At 63.9% G+C, this 15,068-nt stretch overlaps 2 protein-coding genes across 6 annotated transcripts in view; one reads left to right on the forward strand and one right to left on the reverse strand.

Annotated features, from left to right (window-relative positions):
• The first annotated feature begins 1,274 nt into the window (after window positions 1–1,274).
• MFAP2 (microfibril associated protein 2) lies at window positions 1,275–7,190 on the forward strand. The gene is made up of 8 exons (XM_049617983.1): window positions 1,275–1,400; window positions 3,651–3,726; window positions 4,760–4,853; window positions 5,031–5,128; window positions 5,242–5,286; window positions 6,082–6,169; window positions 6,359–6,432; window positions 6,674–7,190. The coding sequence occupies exons 2-8, from the start codon at window positions 3,690–3,692 to the stop codon at window positions 6,775–6,777; spliced, it is 540 nt and encodes a 179-aa protein (XP_049473940.1). The 5' UTR covers window positions 1,275–1,400; window positions 3,651–3,689; the 3' UTR covers window positions 6,778–7,190.
• A 1,164-nt stretch (window positions 7,191–8,354) lies between these two features.
• Window positions 8,355–15,068, reverse strand: part of CROCC (ciliary rootlet coiled-coil, rootletin) — a 61,541-nt gene continuing 54,827 nt past the window's right edge. For 2 of the 5 annotated variants that reach the window (XM_049617984.1, XM_049617989.1), the window contains 8 exons: window positions 14,612–14,775; window positions 12,773–12,988; window positions 11,892–12,116; window positions 11,367–11,516; window positions 10,851–11,051; window positions 10,516–10,647; window positions 9,583–9,762; window positions 8,355–8,865 (listed from right to left, as the gene is read on the reverse strand). In XM_049617984.1, the coding sequence (XP_049473941.1) occupies window positions 8,779–8,865; window positions 9,583–9,762; window positions 10,516–10,647; window positions 10,851–11,051; window positions 11,367–11,516; window positions 11,892–12,116; window positions 12,773–12,988; window positions 14,612–14,775 (1,355 nt within the window). In that variant the 3' untranslated portion in view covers window positions 8,355–8,778. Of the gene's footprint in view, window positions 9,763–10,515; window positions 10,648–10,850; window positions 11,052–11,366; window positions 11,517–11,891; window positions 12,117–12,772; window positions 12,989–14,611; window positions 14,776–15,068 lie in introns of all 5 variants that reach the window. The other 3 variants (XM_049617988.1, XM_049617987.1, XM_049617985.1) reach the window with 2 other exon arrangements.

The following is a 15,068-nucleotide window of genomic DNA, read 5'->3' on the forward strand; positions in this document are numbered from 1 at the left end:
ACCCCACCCCCACGCGGGCTCTCCCGGGAGAATTGAGTGCACGTTCATTCATTCCGTTAATGTTCAGCTGCTCTGAGCCTGGCGCTGTGCCTAATGAGCATCAACAGGGATGAGCGAAAACAGACTTTGTCGCCGTCTTGCTGTCTTCGTGTGGCGCACAAGCTCATGAGCTCCTCTGGGAGAGGAGCAGGATTCACATGGTCACAGACATAGGGCAGCACGACAGCTGTGAGCAGTAGAGCAGAAAGTGCTCAGGGGCGGAACGGGGAGAAAGGGAAGGCTCCCCTGAAGAAGGGAGGGTTTGCTCTATAACCGGGAGGAGGCAGACCTCACCAGGGTTCCAAGAGGAGGAAACAGCTTGAGCAAAAGTCCTGGAGCAGGCAGAGGAAGGGGTTTAGTGAGAGATTACCAAAAGGCCATTGTGGCTGCACGGAACCAGGAGGCAGAGCCAGACGGGAGGGGAAGGGTAGGATCCTTGGGGGCCACAGGGGAATTCAGCCTTGATCCCAGGTACCATGGAAACCAGCAGAAGCTTTAAGCACAAGGCGGCCAGTGTCAGAGGTGGGTCTGGAAGGGCAGGCCCCACTGGGGAAAGCCTAGATTAGAGCTTATTACAGAGTCCAGGCAAGAGCTAATGGTGGCTTACAGCACAGCAGAGAGAGCGGCCCCGTGTGAAAAAGGATTGTGAAGCAGGATTAGAGGCCGGGTGCTGGATTGGACGCAGGGGCTGAGAGCAAGAGAGGAAGCCTGAGTAATGGAAGGGTGCTGGGACTGCTCCCTAGACGGGAACCTCTAGGACAGCCAGGTCTGGGGGAGGGTCAGGGGTCATGAATTTGGACTTGGATCCTTGGAGACATGCATGGGGCCAGGCCTGGTAGCCTGTGGCCCGAGGTCTGCAATGCAGGTTATGGAAGCCAGCCCCCGGCCTGGAACTGGCTAAGAATACCCAGAAGGCAGAGCCAGAGAGGCAGGAGGGAAAGCAGGCCCGGAAGGCTGTCCCGGACGGTAGGAGAAGCCAGAGGGGAGAGCTGAGTCGCGGCGGGTGTATCGCTTTTAGGAGCCTCAGTTTCCTCCTCTGTGAAACGGGGTAACACGTCCTCCAAAACCCACCTCACACTGGACTCCAGCCCAGACGTGCCGAGGAAGCTGGAGAGGCGTCCTGCCCGCCAGAGGTCGGCGCAGACGTGAGGACGGCTCCTGGGGCGCCTCCCCCAGGGCCGCCCCCAAGCGGGCTGGAGACCCGCACGCACGGCGGGCGGGCGGGGCTCGCGTTAGGACCCAGCGGCTCCGGGGCTGGAGGGCGGGCGCCGGCCCGTCGGGGGCCCGGAGGGGGGCTCAGAGCGGGCGCAGGGGCGGCTCCGCGGGCGGACTCGGAGCGGGCGGCGGAGTGACCCGGCCAGGTAGGCGCGGGCCTGGCGGCGGGAGCGGCAGGGCGGCGCTCGGGAGTGGGGGGGGGGGGGGCCCGGGGGGGGGGGGGGGGAGGCAGGGGTGTAGGGGTCTGCGGGCCCCCAGGCCTGGGGGCGGCTGCCCGAGTTCCCGAACCCGGGGCCGTCTGAGCAGATGCTACGAGGACACTTGGGGGGCTTGGGGTCGCTGGGAGGGGGGCCCGTTTGGGGGCGTCGGGGCCGGGGGGGGGGGCTTCCGTTCGCCCCGGGAGGCTGGACTTTGGCGAGTGGGGTGGGGGCGTCGGCCGGAGCCGCCGGGCTAGAGCGGCGGAGAGAGACAAAGGGAGACCCGAGACCGGGAGGGCGTGGGGAGCCGCCGAGCAAGTTCCGTGGCTGATTGTTCCCAGCTGTGCGGCGGCGGCCACATCTGGTCCCCTCCGGCCGCACCGCACCGCGGCTGGCCTCCCCGCGAGGCGGTGTGGGGGCCGGGCTCTGAGTAGGCCCCGCTCATTCCCTCCTGCCCACGAACGCCTCGGGGTGGGGTCCCCAGCTGCGGAAGGGGCCAGAGGGGGGCCGCCTTCTAGGCAGGTCCTGGCCTCCCCCACACCCCAAAATCGACAGTCTAGACAGCAGTGCTTGGAGATGTGGCCCCGGGGGAGGATCCAGGACTCCCACGCCCCTTGCCCTGGGGGCCCCTTGCCCCCAGTAAGCCTGGGCCTGGGTGCCAGACCTTCCAGGGGAGGAAAAGACTCCATGCGGGAGGCTGTGAGGCCTAGGAGGGGCTTTGGGGACAGACAGCCCCCACCCCACCTCTTAAGGCCTCTTAGGCCCCAACTCAGGGCCTCCTTCTGAGTGGTGACAGCTCCAACTGGCCTGGCTGCCACTAGCCCCGGGGGGACAAGGGGGGGATGAGGGGGCCGTGGGGGGGGGGGGGGGGGGGGGAGGAGTTACAGGGAAAGAGCTCCAGGTCTTTGGGTCCCTCCTACTGAGAGAGGGCCAAGGGATTTCGGGATAGGAACACCGGGAGCCCGAGGTCCCCTGCCTCTGGGGCAGCCTGAGTGGTGGGTCTCTTCTCCTCCACCCCACCCCACCCCCACCTCAGTAAGGAAGGGAGATGGTAAATGTATGAGCCGGGCAGGGGGTCCCGGAAGGTTCTGGATTGGGAGCGAAGAGGGACAGATGCCCGAGCGTCCTTCCTCTCTCCTTAGACGCCCTGTGGCAGTTAGGTCTCCAGTTAGCCGTCTGGAAGAAGTCCCTTTGTGTGGTGGGAGGGGCCTTCCTGGATGGGTGAGCCCATGGACTCTCTCCCAGGGCTCCAGGCGCTCCAGGCGGAAGGCTGATGCCTGCCCCCCCCCCGCCCCCCACTGAGCTGGGACCTGTAGACCCTGCCAAGCCCACTGTGTGGCCAAAGGCTGGAGTTCTTGAACTTCCAGAGCCTGGTGAAGGCTGAGGGCCACTGCCCTCTCCCCCCAGAATTGCGCACACAACACTTGTCATACAGTGTTCAGGGGTTCAGAGCCTCTGGGCTGGGTGACATCACTGTCCCCTCCAGCTCTGCCCTTCTAGGATCCAGAGAATCTCTCCTCAGACTCCACCCTGAGCGTTTCCTGCTGCTGCAGACAAATAGACCTTAGTCTCGTGAGTCTGTGATGAAGACAGCCAGGTCTTAGGAGGCCTGGAGGCCTGGCAGGAGAGGAATCTTCCGGGGGTGGGAGCCCTGCCCGGGCCTGGCTGCCCTTCGGCCCCTGGGGCCCATGCATGCATGTGGTTCCCCGCAGAGCAATTGGGAACAGGTGGTGGGGTTGGCAGACGCTGCAGAGTCGGGGCTATGATGGTGGCTGAGAGGGGCTGGGGTCCTGAGGATGGGCCTGGGGTCAAGGGTTTCCATGATCAGTGCGCCAGACACCGGGAGGTGCTGAATCGGAAGCGGGCACGGCTGCGGGCCAGGAGAGCAGAGTCAGAGCTAGCGGGGGGCTAGAAACGTGCCCTCGGTGAGAAGGGCAGGGTGGGTTCTGTCCGCTTGTAAGATCAACTCTGGAGCGAGGTTGGGGGCCTTGTGACTTGGGACCTGAACACCCAGGGGGCCCTCGGGGACAGCAGATGTAGACCCCGTCCCCGCTCCGCCCTACTCCCGGCACTCCCTATGCCTGGCTTCTGTTCCCAGCACCCCCTTCTTCACCGGGCTAGATGCGGGGGAGCAGAGGTGGGCTCCACAGTCCTGGGTGAGTGGGTCCAAGCTACAGCCCGCCCCCCCACCCCCTCCAGCTGTCCTGACACCAGCCCAGACTGCCTCACCGCGTAGCCATGAGAGCTGCCTACCTCTTCCTGCTGTTCCTGCCTGGTAAGTGGCTCCTGGGGTTGGGGGCTCCCCTTGTGTGGCTGGGGGTTGGGAGCTGGCAGTGAGCCTTTATTGTGCCCTGTGGCCAGCACTCAACTCCCCGGTCCCGGGACCTCCTGGACCACAGACTGTACTGGCCAACCCCTCCCAAAGCATGAGCCTCCCCAGCCCTCACCCCAACCCTCCACAGCAGCAGCCAGGCAGGGCTCTGGAGAGTGGGCGCACACCCAGGCACCAAGAGTCCGTGCCTTCCCTCCCTTCCAGGAGGAAGCCGATGTGTAGGAGGGGGAGGCGCCCAAGGCAGGGAGTCTGTGGGTCCGGGTTCCAGACCCATTTGGGACCCAACCCCAACCCCAACCCCCTCCCCACCCCCCCACCCCCCACCATGCAATCTTGACTTTGGAGTGATCCCTATTGGTGAACTGAGGAGTTATCCATAGGGATCGAAGGCCCTGCCATAGCTAACATTTATTCATTTAACAGATACTGAGTTCCTACCATGTGCCACGCACTGGGCTAGACCCTGGGGTACAATGATGACCTGGGCAGACATACCCCTGCCTTCTTGGTGCCGCCCGTCTAGAGAAGGGAGGCTGCTATATCAAGTAGGCGTGATAAGTGCCAGCGTGTTGAGCATGAGGTTGGAAGTAAACAGAGGAACTGGATGGAGAGGGTGGGTAGGCCGGGGACGGCCTTTGGGCAGAACTGAATTTTTAGCTGAGATCTGAAGGAGGAGAAGTTAACCAGGATCACAGGCCTAGGGAAAGTCGAGTGCAAAGGCCCTGGGGCAGACAGGAGTGTGCTGAGTTCCAGGAACAGCCAGGAGGCTAGCAGGGGAGGACAGGCCAGAAAAGGTCTGTGAGGTGCCCAGGAGCCGGCTCTGTAAGGGCCTCCGTAAGGGTCGAGGAAGGAGTTTGGATCCCTTGGGTTGTAGGATCTTAGGGTCTCACTGGCCTGCCCTTGGGACCTCTACCTGTCCTCCCAGAAGTGCTGTCCTTCCCTGCAGGGCACCCCCTCATGCTTTGCTTCCTCACAGCGGGCCTGCTGGCTCAGGGCCAGTATGACCTAGACTCTCTGTCTCCGTTCCCGGAACACGTCCAGTACACCCACTACAGTGACCAGATAGGTAAGGGCCTTGCCCCCCGCCCAGCCCTCCCCACACCCGGCCACATCATCAAGGCCTGGCTCCCAGGTGTGCACGACGCAGCTGGGGACCAGGTGGGGAAGGGTGGTGGGAGTCATAGGGGGTGGTCCTGGGTGTAGCCGTGACCTCCTGTGCCCCCCGAGACCGGGGGCTCGCCTGCCCCCCCCCCCCCCCACTCAGAGGTGACTCCTCGGCCCCCTGCGGAGCAGTTCCAGTCCCAGCAGCAAGTCCGGCAGGAAGTCGTCCTGGCCCCCACCCCAGGTAGGCTGCCGGCTCCTGTCAACCCTGGGAGCGGCGGGTCTGTGCCGGGGCGGGGCTGGTGCCCTGAATGGACCCCTCTCAGTGATGTCTGCCTGCTCCTCTCCTGACACCAGCACCAGGAAATGCGGAGACAGAGCCCACGGAGCCTGGGCCTCTGGGTAAGAGCTTCCTGACAGCTGGAGAAACAGAGGCACGGCCTCAGCAGCGGGGGTAGAGCTGATTGCAGCGCTGATGGGACAGAGACAGACAAGCCTTTTGCTTTTGCCGGGCCGATGGCAGGGTCGGGGGCTTGCAGACAGGCCAGTGCTTTAGGCAACCGCAGGGCCCCCCGGGAAGCTCTGGGAGACGCCCCCCTTGCCCCCCCCAAGTTGGTCGCAGCCTCAGGAAGGGCCCTCCACCCCCAGACACTGGGAAGAGGGAGGGAGCGTGCTGGGGGCTTCCTGCCTGCCTGCCAGCCAGCAGGAGTGGGCGGTGCTCGTGGCCAGCGAGGCAGAGAGGGGACCAGAAGCCCAGGCCAGCTGAGCCAGCCCCCGTGCCGCCCCCACCGAGAGCCGGAGACGGCCAGACCGTGCAGGCTGCTCTCGCTCCCGTGAGCTCAGTGTCCGCGTGTGCTCCTCTGAGCCCTGCCCAGTTGGTTGGTGTGGACTTGGGTGACCGTTGTGTGTGGGTGCGGTTGTGTTTGAGCTTATGCCTGTTCAGGTACATGCTTCCAAGCGTTGCAAACTTGCGCGTGTATGCATGTGTTGTATAAAATCGGGCAGCCCTGGGAGCCCCAGCAATGCTGTCTGTGCTTGTGTGTGTGTGTGTGCGCGTGTGTGTGCGTGTGCCTGCGCTGTGCCAGAGGGTGCAGGGTGGACCTAGACCCCGCGATGAGAGCCAGTCTCGGTGGGCATCGTTGGGGGCTACGCCACGCCCAAGCTGCGGCCCCTAGTCTGATCCTGCCCGTCACCCAGACTGCCGCGAGGAACAGTACCCGTGCACCCGCCTCTACTCCATCCACAAGCCCTGCAAACAGTGTCTCAATGAGGTCTGCTTCTACAGGTGAGCACAGGTGGGGTTTGGGGGGCAGGGCAGGCAGCCACAGTGCCCCCCGGCCCGAGGTGGGACTGTAGGGGAGCATGAACCCTGAATTGAACTCCGCTCGCGTGAGCCCAGGCCTAGGGGCGGGGATGCGTGGAGCCCCCCTGGTGGGGTCGGGGGTGACCCCGCCGTCCCGGCTCCACCCCCCAGCCTCCGCCGCGTGTACGTGGTCAACAAGGAGATCTGTGTCCGCACGGTGTGTGCCCACGAGGAGCTCCTCCGAGGTAGGGAGGCCTGCACCCCCAGACCTTCCCCCTCCCCACACCCACTCGCCGCCCTTCTTCCTGTCCGTCCACCTGGTGTTTATTAAACCCGTGTTCTGCACCACGGCCACTTTCAGGAGGCTCCTGAACTCCCTCCCGGCTGCTTCTCCTCAGAACATTCCCTGTCCCGGGATCGGGAAGGGGCCGATGGTTTCCCATGACCAGCCTCTCCCTGACCCCGACTCCTTGCCCCCCGCAACAGCTGACCTGTGTCGGGACAAGTTCTCCAAATGTGGCGTGATGGCCAGCAGTGGCCTGTGCCAGTCCGTGGCGGCCTCCTGTGCGAGGAGCTGCGGGGGCTGCTAGGGCGGAGCCAGCACCCCAAGCCCTGGGCCTTCCTCAGATCCGGGGCCCTCGGGCCCTGCCTCACCTGGTGCTTTTCTCCCCAGCCTGACATTCCTTTTATCCTGTAAAAAGTTAGTGGACTGTGGCCCTGGGGGTTTGTCTCAGGCCCCTCCCCCAGCCTGTGGCCACCCCTGGGGCACAATGGGGGCTCCCCACGGCCCAGTTTTCGGCCCCGGAGGAGGGGCATCCCAGGCCTCTCGGTGGGACCTGGGCCTCTGATGTGCCTTCTCAGTCCCTCCAGGACAGTCCCCCTGCCCACCAGCCCCTTTGAGGTAGGCTGTGCCCCTCACCCCAGCCGGTCTGCTTGGACTTCCTACAGCTCCCGGGCATAGACCACCTTTGTTTTATACAAAATTAAAATTGTTTTTACAAAAGCTTTGGTCATTTCTCAGTTGGGAGCACAGAGCGGGTGGCCAGGTGTCTCTGACACTGCCTGTCCTCATTGAGAGGCTGCCTGGCCCCTTGGGGAGAAGGGACCGTTCAGGTGACCTGTGGCCTTGCCTCTGCGGTCCCAGTCCTGCCTCCTCACCCACCAGCTTCAGCTGACCCCCCCCTCCCCCAGAAAGGTGGATCATGACCACTGTCCCCTCCAGGTCCTGCGTCGGGGGCGGGGGTGGGGCACTGCAGAGGGCTGCGTTGGAAATAGAAGGTTCAGGAATACAGCTTTCTCACTGTCTGGGCTGCTCGGTGAGGGCGTGAGTCCCCTGTCATCAGAGGCATGCAGGCCAAGACGGGAGGCCACCCATGTGGAGGCGCAGAGGTGTTTATAGGGTATAAAGCAGGTCATGGGAGGTGGGCTCTGAGATCCGCCTTTGGGGGGAGGGCCGCGAGTTCGGGGGGGGCAGAAATAGAGGCCCAGTCTCCACGTGAGCGATCAGCACGCAGTCCCGTGTGCCTTCCAGACAGGCCCATGTGGGGGCACAGGTTAATATCGCCACCTTACGGACAGGAAGCCCAGAGGCATTAAGTGACCCACCGAGGAGCCACAGCTAGAAGTGGCAGGGCGGGGGGGCACCACCCGACCCCATCAGACTCCACGGAGACGAGTACTTCCTCCTCGGAGACCCTGAGCACCTGCCACGTGCGCCTCCTCATAACCACCCTGTGAGGCACGTTCCCAGTTTACAGATGAGCAAACCAAGGCTCCGAGAGGTCACGCAGCTTTGCTAGGCTCACTCAGCGGAGCCAGGGCAAGACCCACGTTCACTCCCAGGCCCGCACACTGCCTGAGGCCTGCCACGGTGCAGAGGGTGGGCCCAGTCCTAACGAGGGGCCAGAGAAAGGGGCCAGAACGCTGTGGCTGGAAAGAGCCGGGCTGTGCAGTTTGGGCCTCAGCAGCCCCGTCTGTCACATGGGATGGGTGGTGCGGGACCCTGGAGACCTCCCCACGCCAGCATCCTGTGAGGCCGGAAAGTGCCACGGGCCTTTCCGAAGACCCCATCTCCCCCTGCACCCCTGCCCCAGGCCCCCTGTGTCTCCCCACCCATCTCTCAAGTGGAGGAAGGCACACTGAAGTAAGGGGACACATCTGTACAAACCATTTTTAGAAAACGGGGTCTTTTGTTACAAAAAAACAACAGTTCTGAACAGTTAACGTTGTAAAAAGGTATAAAAATACAGGGACTCTGAGGAATTTCCTGACAAACACTCTGAACTAAGGCGGAGAGATCTCTGGGAAGCCAGGGGAGAGGGTCTGGGTCTCTGACTCCCAGGCACCCCTCCTCTTTCCCATGAGCCCATGCTCTAGGGCCAGCCAGGGGAAGGGGGTCTCCCCGACCCCCTGGCTTTGGCTCAGACACTCAGGTGACCTGGATGCTCATCCCAGGGGTGGGGACTGGACTGAGGTGGGGCCCCGGATGCCGCTAAGAAGCTGCTACCGGAGTCCCTGGCATCCAGCACGGCCACCTGTCTCCTCCCGACCCTGAGCCGAGCTCTGGGCCAGGGGGCCACCCAGGAAGGGGCTCATTCCCCTGGGGGGCCGGAGGTTTGGGGGAAGGATGCTGAGCTCCTCCGGAGCTCCTGCTGCAACTGTCCCTTCAGTGTGGACACCTGGGAAGAAAGAGAAAGTAGGGCCAGCCTGGTCCCCAGCCTGATGCCAGAGAAAGGGGCATGTGGCTGCAGCCGGGACCCCAGAAGGGACCCAATCCTGCCCGCTTCAGGAAAAAATGGGTCTTATTAAATAACACCAGAGTGCTTCCTACCCCTTCCGTCCCGACCCACGTGGCAGCTGCTGACTGCTCCTTGGCATCTTGTCAGGAGCCACCCGTCCCCACTCTCATCACTTAGGCACGCCTGGCACCAGCCCCACCAGGGGTGCCTGTGACCCAGGCCTGGCCCTACCCAAGCAGCCTTGTCCTGCACACGTCAGGTCAGGGATGGCTGGGAAGGAGTCAGGGACTAAGCAGGCCAGGAAGGGTCATCCCTGGGACTTCTGCTGTTGCTCTAAGGAAAAAGGCCCCCCTCTTTCCTCTGGGATGGTAGCTTGTCGGGATAACCTAGGCTGGGGCTGCTGAGGCCACGTGTGCCACCCAGGAGACAACAATGAGGACAGTAGAGCCACAGCACGGGGACGGAGTTCCAGTGACATCACTTGAGCCCACGTCCAGCCACGACGGAGACCAGCACAGATCCCCCTGGACCACTTCGGTCCTAGGTGCCGCCGACTGCTCCCACCCGAGGTCACAGCCAGCCCTCTCCCGCTCCTCCCCCCGAGGGCGCTTCTGCAATATCCTGGGGCGGGGCCAGAACCCGGCCAGGCCTGAGCACCTGCTCTTCCAGCCCGCGCACGCGCTGCCGGTGGGCCCGCTCCCGAGCCTCCAGGGTGCGCTCTGTCTGCACCTGGGCACTGCGCAGGCGCTCCACCTCCCGCTCTACCTCCCGCTGCTGCTGCTCCGCGGCCTCCAGCCGGGCTGGGCTCTGGTCCTGCTCCAGTGCCACCACCTGGGCCTGCGGGAAGAGGAGCAAGTCAGGGGTGTGGCCCTGTGTGTGTGGGGGGGGGGGGGGGGGGGGGGCGGGCACTCCCAGGAATGGGAGCCTAGAAGGCCCCTCAGGACAGTGCAGGCGGGGGGAGCAAAAGAGATCCTGGTTTGTCCCCCATGTTCCTGGCCCCCCGGGTCCGCGAATCCGGGGTCAGGGTACCTAGTGACCCCGCTGACAGGCGTGCACATGCGCACACCGTGCACACACGCGCAGACGTAGTCAAACGCGGACACGCCCCCATTCGTACCGGCCCCAAAGCAAGCGCGGAAGTACTTAGCCCCTGGTCACAGAGATGCGTGCCTACGAGCAAAGCTCCAATACTCCTACATCTACAGACAGGAAGACTTCGGTACAGGAAGATACACACACACCTGGAACACGTTCCTGACACGCAGACTTGTCACATCTGTGCACAAGAGTCACGTTACGTGCAGAACACTCCCATGCACGCTCACGCCTCCATGTTCCGCAACACGCAAGCACACAGGCTCACACGCTCACCGGCATCTCTCTCCTCTCCACTCTGGGGAGGACCCCTCCCTCTAGGACCTTGCTCTGGGCTGTGCCCTGCAAGAGTCTGGGCTCGTGGGTTATGGAGGTTGAGGACCCCGGGCCGGCTGAGCCATCAGCAGCTCCTGGGACGGTCTGGCACTCAGGCCTGGGGCAGGGGTGGGGCCCGGGTCCAGGGCTAGGGAGAGAGGGGGTGGCCGGGGGCTGGACCTCCAGCAGCTGGATCTGCCTCTGGGCCTCAGCCAGCTCCAGCTCGGCCCCCGTGAGCGTGCGGTCCAGGCGGCCCTTCTCGGCGCTCAGCCGCACCGTGTCCTCATGGCTGCGAAGCTTCTCGCGCTCCACCTAGGCCGGGAGAGGAGGAGGGCGTTAAGGCACCCGGGGGAAGAGGGGGGGGGGGGGCCCGTGAAGAGGGAGGGGCGCAGAGAGGGGTGTTAGGTTAGAGGCAGCAGGAGCAGGGGCCGGAGGGCACCTGAGGCCCCCGGCCCTGGGGACGTAAGGCCAAGACCCCGAGGAAGTGGGGGGACAGCGCCGGCGGCTCAGCGCACCTTGTCCAGCGTCCTCTTGAGGGCCACCCGGTCCTTCTCCAGCCGCAGCGCTGACCGCTCCACCTCCCGCTTCTCGGCCTCCAGCTGAGCGAGGGCTCGCTGCAGGCCGTCCAGGCGCTCCTGGAGCAGCCGCCGCTCCTCCTGCAGCTTCTGGACCGCGTGCAGGGCCGCCGCCTCCCCCTCCTGTCGCTGCCGCAGCACCTGCAGAAGCCGGCAGGCCCCTAATGCCTCCGGGCCTCGGTGCGCGTGCGTCTGAAGCTTGGGGATGGTGAGGCCAGCCTCGGCCCCGCAGGGGGGGGTGGTGAGGCCCCCATCAGAGAACTATCACCCGAGGCCACGCTGTTCTCGGAGCCTCAGCTTCTCCATCTGCGTGATGGGGGCGCGGGTCGAATGAACCACGCTTCCTCACGGGAGGCCGGGCCCGGGGTTCGGGCTGAGGTGGGGATACGGAAGTTCCCGCTGCATCCTGAGGGCCTCGGCGTCCCGGGGACAGAAGGGGCCCATCGTGGCCCTCACCTCCCGAAGCTGTTGCAGCTGGCCCTCTGCCTCTGCCCGCTGCACCTCCAGGTCCGCCAGCTCGCCTCGCGTCGTCTGCACCTGCTCACTCAGGGAGCTGCTCTGCTTCCGGGCCTCCGATAACGCCTGCCGAGCGGCCTCCAGCCGTTCCTGGGGGGCAGGGGCGTTTGATGCCAGGATGGAGCAAAGGCTCCCCTCTACTCTGTACCTCCGGGTCAGGGTTACAGCCCACAAAACAGCCCCAAAATCTGGAGGGCGAGGCAGACAGCAGGCCTGGCCCACTGACCTGCATGACCCCGGGTCTGGGTCCCTCAAGCCTATACCAGCCGGCGTATTCTTATCGCCCCCGCCCACCCCAAGCCCCCTCCTATTGGCCAATGCTCCTACTGGGCCCACCCACCTCAAAGCGCTCACGGACTGGCTCCCTAGGGTTCCCAACTGACTGTCCTCCAAGGGCCCCCTCCAAGCCCGCCCTTGTTGGCTCTCACTGGGGCCACCCCCAGCCAGGCCCTGGAACCCCCGTACTTGGAGAACTTGGCGGTCATGTTCACAAGCGGTCAGGGCCTTCTGCAGATGCAGATTCTTGTCCTGGGTGCTGGTCAGGTTGGCGCTACTCTGGGCCAGTGCTTCTGACAGGCCCTGCGCCTTGTCCCGCAAGGCCCCCTCGCTCTCTTCCATCTTGGCCAGGGCCCCGTTCAGCCGCTCCACTGTCAGCTGCAGAGTCCCCGCCTTCACCTCACTGTCTGCCACCTGGCAGGAGGGCAGACAGGACAGTAAAGTGGCTCTGCTCTCACCCTGGCCTCCAGCAGGAACGGTGAACCCAAGCCAAGCTCCTCCCGCCCCTGCCTAGGCCTTCATCATCGACCCTCGTTGTTCCCATGCGCTCCCACTGGCTCAGCCCACTGCAGCCTAGGCTCCGTCCCACTGCTGGTTTTAACTACCCTCACCCGGAGTGCCACAAACCCGGATGTCCCAGACCCCAGGGTCTCCTCCCCTGCCAGGGAGGAGAAAAGGTAACCACCACAATCCAGAAATGTTCTGTGTTCTTGACTTTGGCGGGTGCCCTTGTAGGACTAGCAGAGTAACTGAACGTTCTAGTTAGAGCTGAGCTTCCTGGCAGCCAAGGCAAAAAAAGGGACATGAGTGAAACCTATATCTCTAACTTGTCCCACATGTTTCCTAGGAATGAAGATTCTGGTGTCAAAGAGTCCTAAATTCTAATTTCGGCTGTGTCTCTTATTAGCTATGTGATCTTGGGTGATGGCAGCCCCTCTCTGTCTGTCTGTCTGTCCACGAAATGAGGATGATGCTTGCCTCGGGGTTGTTGGGAGTACTACGCAGTCCCCGTAAAGCACCCGGCACTGAGCGTGCGGATGAGAAACCCGCAAAGGGTAATGGGGACCCACCTGTCTCTGCAGGGAGTCCACCCGATCCTGGAGGGCCTGGGCCTGGGCCTCACGGTCACTGAGGCCCAGGCGGCTGCGCTGCAGTTCCCCCTCGAGTGAGCGCCGCTGCAGCTCAAGCTTGATGGTGCGGCTCTCAGAGGCATCCAACACCTCCTTCAGACGCCGCTTGTCACTCTCCAGCTTCACCTCATTGGCCTTCATCTTGCTGATCTTCTCCTGCGGGTGGGGGAGGGGTCAGGCCCCGGCCGCCCGGCCACCCCCGACCCCGCGCCTCCCACACCCCGTCAGGACCCTCAGGAGAAAGTGGGGAGCAGCCTTGAAGAGGCTGGCCCAACCCCTCACTGTGTGACCCTTGCGAGGCCCTCCACCTCCCCGCATGTTCACAGGCTGGGTTGGCCTGAGGATCCCAGAGCGCTTTCTGGATTTGGCTGATCTGGCCTTTCTAACAGGCTCTGTGATCCAGGGTTCTCCCTTCCTGCTCTGTGGCCCTACCGCACACCTGTGCAGTGGGGAGACTGCACGGGCCCAGGGGTACCACGAAGTGTTCGCAGAGCCCCGGGGTGGGAAGGGAGGGTGAAAAGGCAGGTTCCAGGGCTTCCCTGTTCTGCTGCATCACTCCCCAGAGCCAGGCCCAGAAGCTGCATTGTGTGATCTGAGCTGAGTCAGGTAGGAGCCTTGGGCCCCCCCCTGGTTTTAGGGCATGATGTTCCTCCCTCCCCCACATGGGGTCAGACAGTAAAAAGAGGCTTGAGGAGTAGGGAGAGGACAGGAAGACAGACTGAACCCCCCCCCAAGCCCGGCCCCCTGCCGCCGTGCTCAGAGCCCCAACTCTGCCATGTCTGGGCCTGGCAGCCCCACTCTGGCCCCTGCCCAGCTTTGTTCCTGGCCTCCTCCCGCGGCCCCTGCGGCTGGGCCGGAGGCCAGACCTGGAACCACAGACATAACAATCCAGCTCAAACTTGACCTGGAGCCAGAGACGGGGTGGGCTGTCGGGGCAACGATGGAGAGCTGGGGAGGAAGGGGGAAGGAGTGAGGGGACCTTTGGCATGAGAAGGGCTGAAGGCTTCGGTGGCCTGGACTGTCGCCCCCAGGGCCAGGGTGTCCTGCCCCGGGCACACACACATGCGCGTGCACACACACACACACACACACACACACACACGACACGTGTACACAGATGTCCCCCAAACACATATAAAAACCCCAGAACACCACTCATGTGGCTATACAGAGACAAAGGAAACCGACGTCCCCTGAACACCATATGTTAAAAGCATTCACGGGGCGCCTGGGTGGCTCAGCCAGTTCGGCATCCAACTCTTGATTCCGGCTCAGGCCATGATCTCACAGTTTGAGGGATCAGGCCCCGCATCGGGCTCTGCGCTGACAGTGAGGACCCCACTTGTGATTCTCTTTCTCCCTCTCTCTTTGCCCCTCCCCTGCTCGTGCTCGCTCTCAAAAACAAATAAACTTAAAAAAAAAAAAAAAAAAAAAGAGCACTTGTGTATCGTCTCTGGGAGACGATTGCTGGCCTCCCTCTTTTACGCAGGAGGAAAACGAGACCAGGCAGGCAATAAACAGCACGGCCGGGACTTGAACAGACTTTCTTCTGTCAGGCTCAAAAGCCCAGGCCTTTTCTTCTGCAGCCTAGTGACCTCAAGGAGGAGCGAGCGGGTGCAATCTGAACGGGCTTCCGGACAGAGTCACAGGCGGCTCACTTCAGTGGGTGCTGCAACCCAGGCAGACGGCAACGGAGACGCACACAGTAGGACTCCCAGCCAGCCATTCAAGCACAGGCGGACGCCCCCCTGCCCCCGCCGGCCCTCAGCTCCCGTCTACCTGGCTGGCCCGGAGCTCACTCTCGGTGGCCTGCAGGCTCCTCTCCAGGGCGGCCACCTGGTCCAGGGCGGCCCGGCGCTCCCGCTCGCTGCGCCGCACATTCTCCTCCTGCAGCGCCAGCTCTGCCTGGGCCCCGCTCAGCCGCCCGTCCACGCGGCGTCGGGCTGCAGCACCCCTGCCCCGTCAGGCCTGGCCGGGCGCACCCCGAGACCCGAACCCGGCCTCCAGGTGCCCGGCCTGCCCTCCGCCCGCCACAGGGCCTGCCTCTCCGAGTCCTTGAGGGTCTGCCGGTCTGCACACGTGGAGTGGAGCTGACCAGGGAGGGACCCCCAGAGGAGACGGCCCCCCATTCAGGTCACGGTGGGCAGGGCAGGGACGGAGGAGCCGCTCAGGCCAATCCCACACGTCCCACCTCAGCGGCTAAGAGCACAGAGAGCAGGGAGCCGGGGGTGGGGGG

The sequence above is a fragment of the Panthera uncia genome (genome assembly GCF_023721935.1).
Source record: "Panthera uncia isolate 11264 chromosome C1 unlocalized genomic scaffold, Puncia_PCG_1.0 HiC_scaffold_4, whole genome shotgun sequence".
NCBI classification, from domain to species: Eukaryota; Metazoa; Chordata; class Mammalia; order Carnivora; family Felidae; genus Panthera; species Panthera uncia.

Coding starts and splice junctions, on each gene's coding strand:
- MFAP2 (XM_049617983.1), top strand. CDS start 3,690: ATGAGAGCTGCCTACCTCTTCCTGCTGTTCCTGCCTG. Junction 4,854..5,030: donor TACAGTGACCAGATAGGTAA/GGGCCTTGCCCC, acceptor CTCGCCTGCCCC/CCCCCCCCCCCACTCAGAGG. Junction 5,287..6,081: donor CACGGAGCCTGGGCCTCTGG/GTAAGAGCTTCC, acceptor CCCGTCACCCAG/ACTGCCGCGAGGAACAGTAC.